General features: G+C 56.3%; 1 protein-coding gene across 1 annotated transcript; it reads right to left on the bottom strand.

Annotated features, from left to right (window-relative positions):
* Positions 1-3,361: 3,361 nt before the first annotated feature.
* Positions 3,362-7,950, bottom strand: IL17D (interleukin 17D). The gene is made up of 4 exons (XM_021717534.1): positions 7,868-7,950; positions 7,024-7,170; positions 5,567-5,838; positions 3,362-4,193 (listed from the first exon to the last, which is right to left on the bottom strand). The coding sequence occupies exons 1-4, from the start codon at positions 7,948-7,950 to the stop codon at positions 3,982-3,984; spliced, it is 714 nt and encodes a 237-aa protein (XP_021573209.1). The 3' UTR covers positions 3,362-3,981.
* Positions 7,951-8,805: the final 855 nt, after the last annotated feature.

Genomic DNA, 8,805 nt, shown 5'->3' with positions numbered 1-8,805 from the left:
AAATGGGAAATGAACCATGACATTCTCAGGTTAGGTGTGAGTACTTCGCATAAACATGCCATTTTCTTCTTCCACGACCGCACAGAATTTCTTCAGCCGTATCAAACAGCAAAGGTGGAAGACAGAAGGGCCTCAGCTTCCTGGGCTCGCCCTGCGGCCCGGGGTCTTCAGCCCACCAGGACCCTGTCAGTCATGTGGACCTCCAAGGCTGGCTCCCAACACCTCATGGGTCCCTCTTCGTGGTCCCCACGCTGAGAGGGCTGGGAGTGATGACTGGGATGGAGTCCAGGCACCCTGCAAGCGCCTCGTGACCCTGCCCAAGCTAGCATGGCCTGTAAGCCACGGACCAGCCGAGATCTGGGTGGGGAGTGTGCTGGTTCTCCCTGTTGGAAGAGTGCTTTCCATCCCCCTGCCCCCTAGGGACTTGCTGGCAGTTGGGTGTGAACATGCAGCTTGTGAAGAGCCAGTCCCCAGAGGTCACGTCCTGGACATTGCTGGTTATGACCTTCTTGGAGGGCGGAGATTCCTGGCTGGCAATATCAGGGTGGGTGAAGGGGATGGTGACCACAGAGAGAGTTCTCGGTGGTGCTGGCATGTTCTGTGCCTTGTTCATGGCAGAAGTTTCATGCGTCTGTACCTGTGACAGCATTTATATAGCGCGTGTGTGCGCGCGCACGCACACACACACACACACACACACGTGCAGTGAAACTGGAGAACTTGGAACGGAGTCTGCAGGTTGAACCAGTGTCTGTTTCATAGTTGTGACACTGCACTATGACTTTGTAAGATGTTACCTTCAGGGAAACTAAGTAAAGGGTATGGAAGGCTGATTAGTAATATTTTTACAATTTCTTGGGAATCTACAATTTCAAAATAAAAACTCTCAAAAAAAATTAACGTCCTCTCTGGAAAAGGATTACACTGCCCCATTTCCTCTGATTTGCTTTTTCTAACAAATGTGAACTCTGGCCATCCAGTCCGTGAGTGGGGCAGGGCCACGCCTACCTGCAGGGGACATCAAAGCGCCAAAAGTGAACCTGTACCATTGAACACCAGGCTGTGGGCTCATTTTTGCTGGAGCAAAACCCAGTGTGTCTTGACTGAGCCAGAGCGGAGGCTCAGACCTTTGGAGGCCCAGCCCTGCTCTCTTGCTCTTTCTCAGGCCCTGGCTGTCATATTTGGGACCGGTTTCTTTCTTTTCTTTTTTTTGAGTCAGAGTTTCACTCTGTTGCCCAGGCTGAAGTGCAGGGGCACGCTTACGGCCACGGCCACCACAGCCTTGATCTGCTGGGCTCAGGTGATCCTTACACCTCAGCCTTTCAAGTAGCTGGAACCACAGGTGCGTACCATCATGCCCGGCTGATTCTTTAATTTATTGTAGAAATGAGGTCTTGTCATGCTGCTCAGGCTGGTCTTGAGCCGCTGGGCTCAGCCTCCCAAAGTGCTGGGAGTATAGGCATGAGCCACCACGCCCGCTTGGGACCAGTTTTAATGTGCTTTAAGTCACTCTGTTTTTATGAGCCTTGGTGTCTGATCTGTGTACCAGCTCCTGGTGTGCACTAGGTACTCAGCAAGTGCTTGGTCTTTAAACAGCAAACCCTGCCTCCTCCTTTCCTTGTTACACAGCCATGATGCATTACATGTAAAATGGAGTGTTTAGCCTGGGAGCTGTGCAGAGCAGTCTAGAAGCAACAGGCTTGCAGCTGTCCTGTAAACCTGGTGTCTCTTCCCAAGAGGTGAGCAAGAAAAGGGGAGAAGTTTGACTCTTAACCAAAACGTACCAGGTTAAGCCAGGAAGCATGTGAGTGAGGCAGCTGCATTCCTGTTTAATAGCAGCTGGTGTGTTTCACTGCATTGGACCCCACGTGGTTTCGAGGTTAGCAAGTCCGTGTTCAGGCGACCCACTTCTGGAATTCGGGAAGGGTCTGTGGCTCCTCTCTGCAACCTTCACAGTCTCCTCAGGCCGCTGGGCTCCTTGGGTCTGTCTTGTTGGGCAGGCACGTGCTGGGCCCCTGCCCTCCGCCCCTCATCTGTGTCTGCTCAGAATGCTCTCCAGGCTTGCTCCCCCGTCCCCGACCTGGGACTTCAGAGGCTGAAGATGCTTTGGAAGTCCTTCTCCATGAGTGGGAAGGGGAGGGATCAGGATCTGTTTTGCTAACAGAATCCAAATGTTCCCCTGCAGCTTGTTTGGGGTTGAGGGGTGTCTGGATGGCTTGAACAGATGAGATGCACGGGAGCTTTAAGACCTCACTCCAGCCAGGCTCGGTGGCTCAGCCTGTAATCCCACGTCTTGGGAGGCTGAGGTGAGTGGATTGCCTGAGCCCGCGGGTTCGAGACCCTCCTGGGCAACTTGGCAAGACCTCATCTCTACAATAAATTAAAAAAAAAATTAGCCAGTTGTGGTGGCGCGCGCCTGTAGTTCCGGCTACTTGGAAGGCTGAGGTGGAAGGATCGCCGGAGACCAGCAGGTCGAGGCTGCAGTGGCCGGGAGCATCCCAGTCTGGGCGACAGAGTGAGACTCCAACTCAAAAAAAAAACAACCTCCAGTCCCCTCCTCTCTCTCCGCCCACCCATCCCAATTCTTTCCAACATCAGAGCTGGAACCCCTGGTAGCAGTGACCCTCCCCCCTTTGCAGGAGACTGGGAAGTGTGGGTGACTGCTCTGGCAGATCTGCTGGTATGCGCAGGTGTCTGGGGCTGCTGGTCACATGGTTCCTTCTGTCTTTGTAGAACGAGCACTGTCAAGATATGGCCACTGCTTGGGAAGGTCTTCAGCAGCTGGCATGGCACCTCCGTTCCAGGCAGAGCGCACTCGCAGGAAATGGGCTTTTCTGGAGTGGAGGCCACCCCTAGACGGCGGTGTCACCATGTGTGGCTCCTCCACATAGCCTGAGAGCAGAGGTGTGGGCGCCAGTGGAATAATAGCCCGAATCACGGCTGGCGGTCTCTCTAGCCAGTAAATGTCCTGTCTGCTTGATAAAAATACCACCCCTGGCCCACAAAGCCCACAGTTCTAATGGGAGGACACAGTCTGCTGCCATGCCCAGCCAGCCCCCTGCTGCCAGCATGCCATCTCTAGTCACCACTGCCTAGGCAGGCCTATCTTTTATATCAAAAAAACACCTGTCACTCGTAAGTGACAGGTACATGCCCAAGCAATATGGCATGAGGAGGCTTGGTGTGGCATTTTATTTATTTATTGAGTCAGGATCTCACTGTAGCCCCAACTGGAGGGCAGTGATGTGATCGTGGCTCACCACAACCTTGACCTCCTGGGCTCAGGCAGTCCTCCAGCCTCAGCCTCCAGAGTAGCGCGTGCCACCACGCCCAGCTACTTTTAAAATTGTTTTGTAGAGACGGGGTCTTGCTGTGTTGCCCAGGGTGGGTACTTTAAAAGTAACTGACAGTAAGTGCAGCAATGTGTTTTGCTGCGTGTTTGATGCACTGCTGGGCATTGTGAAGTGCTTCCCCAATGAGATGGGAGGGAGGCGAAGGCAGCACAGCAGGGTGTGGCCACGGTGTATGAGGCAGCCCCGGGTGGGGGGCTGGGGGTAGGGAGCCAGCGGCCGCAGACACCTGGCTGCTCTAGTGGCCATGCCTGCGCGACGTGTCGGGTGAAGAGAAATGGTGTCTTGTTCACACTAGAGCGGGCTCGGTGCCCGAGCAAGGCTGGTGCCCGAGAGGTGTCCACTAAGTGGACAGACATACCACTCGGAAGAAACCCCAGCAGAGTCTGCCTGCTGGGTCCCAGGGTGCAGAGCTGGTTCCTCCATTCGGAACGTGCCACCCCTTCGCCAGCCTTTGGGTAAACTAACAGCACAGTGAGCAGAGTCGTGGCCCTGGCCTGTGTGGATGTGGACTCCCCTCTTGGGCTTTCCGCACCTGCACGACTTACTGTGAGGACTGGCTGGGAGATGTTATGCATGACAGCTGGGGCACAAGTGGCACCTGGCATGGCTTTGAAGGCTGCTATTCTTTTTACCACATGGACTTTTGTACTGAAAGATGTCTGAGTGAGCTTACCATCTCAATCGGACCAAGGCTGAAGTCATGACTGTAGATGTGAGCTCCATTGTTTCCATGGTAGCTGAAGCTTGGGTGTGAAATCCATATGGACAAGGGGAGCATCTTGGTCTTTGCTGGGGTGTCACAGAGATCAGAGATTGGTCTCACTTGGCCAGCTGATCTTTCTAAGACCAAATCAAGTCTTGATGAATTTAAGCCTCAATCACAGATTCCATGAAGACCTTAGTCAACATACCATTTCCTCTAGAAATGAGCCTAGCCCATCCCGGCAGAATCAGAATGCATACAAACAGCATGCCTTTGCCTATAAGTGTTTTAATGATGTGAAAAGATCTCCTAACTGCTACAGACAGTTGTGTTCAGGACAGACCTTTGACCTGGAGAAGAGAGGAAGGGTTGTGTGTAGAAAAGGGCACCCCAAGATTGGCCTCTGGAAATTGTAATTGGCCCAACCCTGAAGCCCCTAAAACTAGGCCAGTACTTGCTTGATTCTTCCTGAGAATTGGCAAAGATGTCACATCCCACCTTGTCTCACCATCTCCTATCCACAGAGTAGCCCACTGGCTTTCAAAAGTGAAAAAGCAAAAATGTAAACTGTCTAGGCCTGAGACTATTATGTACTCATGAATAAATGCTTGGATTTCTGGAATTGTTGGCTGGTTCTGGGCTGTGTGTGCCACCATGCCCCTCTGGCTCACCCGCTGGCCTGTGAAGACCTCCAAGGAAGGAAGAACAGATCAGATGTAGACCATTCCTTTTGTCATCCAGCGGTGACACAGGAATTCCAGGACCCAAGCCATGGTGCTAACTAAAATAATTTATCTGAGGTTTCCAGCTACACTTCTGAAAACACTAAGGGAGGCAGTGAAAACCAAATGTTTATATGTCACATAAAAGAGTTTAACACAGATGCTCTAAATTGTTCATACAAATAGTTTCCGCACCTATTAAACATTCGACTTAAGAAATAGCTGTGTTGTTGCTCTACTTTTTCAGAAAGACTTCTTTAAAAAGCATGTGCATCTCTGCCTCCCTGCGAGGCACTTGGGGGAATCCAGGCCCTGCCCTGACTGGGTCGGTCCCGTCTGCTGGCCTGAGCCCAGAATTCACTGGAGCCTGCTAGACCCACTGGCTCGCATTCCACACAGCCAGGCTGCTCTGAGCTTGGTTGTCTCCCTCCCCGTCTTGGCTCTGTTGGTTGCCGACCCACCCCCATCTGCAGATGGCCCAGGAGCACCTCCAGGGAGCATGTGCTCAGGGAGAACCCCTGGGGAGCACATGCTTGGAGACCTGAGGGAGCACTCAGAACATAGCTGGGGAGCATCCCAGGAGTACATGCTTGGGGAGCACTCTTGGAGGGGTGTTCTCAGGATCTCTGCGGAGACTTCTCAGGGAGGATCTCGGGGAGTACCCCAGGAATATGTGTTTGCGGGGACCCCTGGGGGCAACGTGCTCAGGGAGAACCTCTGGGGAGCACCCTAGGAGTATGCTCAGGGGTGCGTGGGCAGGGCACTGGGGCTGAACAGAAGCCTGGCACCTGGCTTGTCCACGCTGGCATTGAGGCTCCCCGCATCCCTTGGGGGCCCGGGCAGGCAGGTGCAGCCCACGGCGACGGTGATGTAGTCCTCGGTGTAGACAGCGCGGCCCCCGGCGCAGGCACTGCTGCGGCGCAGCACCACGGCAGGCGCGTAGACAGGCACGCTGCGGAAGCGCAGGTCCTCCTCCCCTGCGGGCCCGGTCAGGCAGCCACGGCACAGGCAGTAGGCCTCAGGCAGGTGCCGCGGAAAGCGCGCAGGGTCGTAGGAGATTCTGCAGGGAGAGAGGCGGTGAGCAGCCCCGGCCCAGAATTGCGAACCATCTGTCCGGCCACTGGTTGGATCAGGGGTGGGCGAGGCCTAGCATTTCCGTCCTCAGGGACAGGATCCGCACAGGACCCAGCCCACAGCAGCTTGCAGGCTGTGCCAGCGAGAGGAAAAGCGGGAGATGCTGGGTGCAGTGGTGTGCCTGTCATTCCAGCACTTTGGGAGACTGAGGTGGAGGATTGCTCGAGGCCAGGAGTGCCAGAACAGCCTGGGCAACACAGTGGGACCCCGTCTTGAAAAACACAGAAACCCAAACTGTTGAAGCTCCTGTTTCCCCATTCTGCCATGGGGTCTGTGCGTGCAGAGAGCTTTCTCTGACCCAGGGATGGGGGACGCCATCCACCACTGCTTCCTCAGCCTCCTCTCCTCCCAGCACACCTCTCTTGCTGGGGATGCTAGTGTGAGGAGGTCTCCAACGGCCTCTGCCTCACCTGCGGAGGCCTTCAGCTGGTGGGCAAACCCCCTCCGGTGCCCTATGCCTGTGCCAAGCACTCCCAGTAGACCTCCCTGCAGCCACAGCTAGGCGGTGCCCAAGACACCCCCCCCACCCCAGTGTCTACCAGGTTTCAGTCCAGTTAAGTCAGCACGTAACTGAGGCACCAGGCAAGCAGCCACAGGTCCTGGTGTCCACCTTCCCATGGAGACAGGATGACACCCTGATGTGCCCCGAGTTGTCGTGGGGGCTCAGACCCCACGGAGGACCCCACCGGTGGATCCGCCTGCAGCAGACCTGGGCTTCACTGCCATCCTCTGTCCCGAGCCTTTGGTGGGAGGGTTGGAGTCACTCCTCCCAGCAAGCTAACTTTTTTTTTTTTTACCAACCCCAAACCTTTAAACACAGCTTCTTTTCCTTAACCAACTGCAAATCAAAACTCTTGACTCCACCCATGGCCTGTGAGCCCCCCCTTCAAGACATTTGCCCTTGTAGGCTTAAACCAGGGTGTGGCCTGATTGATTCGTGGCTTTCTGTAGCTTCTCCCCTGGGGAAGTCTGCCCCTGCCTTCACACACCCCGTTGGGCTGTCTGCAGCGAGTGCCTTTCTTCCCAGGATTGTACACTTAGTGTGGACGTCTGGCGGTGCCACATAGACGGGCAGACTCCCCTGCAGTTCCGTGACACTGAGAGCACCCACCCAACCCACAGCGCCAGGGTGGTTTTATCCAGGTGAAGGAAGACGGCATGCACGTGGGGCAGAGGTCTGAGCGCGAGACCAGGGACTGCCACAGCCAGAAGTGCAAGGAGAAAGGCCCCGGCAGGGGAGAGCCTGGGCAGCGGTGGGCTGCATGGTGGAGGTAGCGAGCTTAGTCAGGGATCTGGGTCTGGCCCTGAGGGTGTGGGAGGGATGCCCCAGGGGAAGCGACCCAGCCAGACGGGGTTTGAGAACCAGCCCTCCCACCCAGGCTGGTCGCACGCACTGGTGAATGAGGCAGGTCAGAAGGCCCAGGGCCTAGCAGCCTTTGAGGAAGAAGTCTGGCCGTGCAGACCGCCAGGAGCAGGGTGTGCCTCTGCTGGGGCGAGAAGGGCCTGTGCCTGAGCCAGGCCGAGCTGGTTTCCGGAGTGCAGGGCGGAAGCGTGGTGTGAGTGACACGTGCAAGCGTGAGCCACAAAGCGCAGCGTGTAGGAGACTCAACAGAGAAAAACAGGGGGGACCCGCACTTCACAGGAGCCCTGAGTACAGGGACACATTCCAAGTGTCCTGGCTGTGTGCATCCACCGCCTGGGGGCTGTGTCTCGTCTGGATGACCAGCGAGGTGGCTGCTTAAAAACAGACCAAGTGTAGCTGGGGGCTCCTAGGCAGTGGCTGTCGGTGGAGAGTGTTGTGGAGGGCTTGCTTCTGGCCATGAGCAACTTGCAGGGTTACAAGGTGACCTTTGGGACCCTGAACGTTTTTGAAACGACAGTTTCAACAACCCTTCGAAGTCAGTCCGGGAGATGGGAACCTGCCTGAGGGTCTGCAGCTGCCAGGCGGCACTGACCTGTGGGTGTCAGGCACTGGTGTGTGGCCTGTCTGATCCACTGGGGACAAGCTCAAGACGCGGGACCAGAAGTGTCTGGCCATGGCGGGGTGCTTGGCTCGAGTGAGCGACAGGTGGTCCTGCTTAATCCAAGAACAAAGGCCGAGTCCTCCAGGATGATTAGAGGTGATGGAAACTGGCGCAGGGGCACGCGGGTGACAGCCGGGACAGAAAGAGCCCTGCCGGGCGGGCGACACAGTCGGAAACAATTCCAAGCGGTTCCGGAGCTCGAAAACAATGCGCACATGCAGGGGAGGACCCGGCCACCTGGCATGGCTCTCCTGAGGCCCGAGTGTGGTGGCCTTCACTGGCGCGTGCGTGTGCACACATGCTCACACGTGCACACACGCCTTGACGGGGCTCCCTTCCCCTTGGCAAAGCATGAACTTCACTTCAAAGCTGCAGAGGCTGAGCCACTCGCCGCTCTTGTAGAGACCAAAAGGCCCAGCCTGGGAGCAAGGAGGGGAAGTGCCGCCTTGGTCCCGACAGGAACCCCCGAGGACCCAAATGGCCCCAGGCCTGGGAGAGGCCAGCAGGGTCCAGTCAGTGACCTCACAAGTCACCCCACCTGGGCCTCTGCAGGGGAGGAGGCTGCAGGCCGGGCGTGGGCCACGCCGGTCAGTGTTCTGTGCCCAGAAAAGACACTGGCGGCACAGGGCGTCCCTCAGGCCTTGGGAGGTCCTCCCAACGGGTCTCCAGTATGCGTACATCAAAGCAGGCCCCGGAAGACTCCTCTGTGAACCTGGCAGGCTGGTCCCACAATTCATAGGGACAGAAGAGGGCCACGAAGAGTCTGGACCACGTAGAAGAGGAGCGAGGGGACCAGCCCACTCCATCTCAGATCTTACACAGCCATGGCAGTACCAAGACACTGCGGCCCTTGGGGACACGACACAGCC

This window comes from Carlito syrichta, unplaced genomic scaffold (assembly GCF_000164805.1).
Source record: "Carlito syrichta isolate Samal-C Ts95f unplaced genomic scaffold, Tarsius_syrichta-2.0.1 Scaffold309850, whole genome shotgun sequence".
Taxonomy (NCBI): domain Eukaryota; kingdom Metazoa; phylum Chordata; class Mammalia; order Primates; family Tarsiidae; genus Carlito; species Carlito syrichta.
The sequence above is the reverse complement of the archived record's forward strand: the minus strand, read 5'-3'. Positions and strand labels throughout refer to the sequence as shown.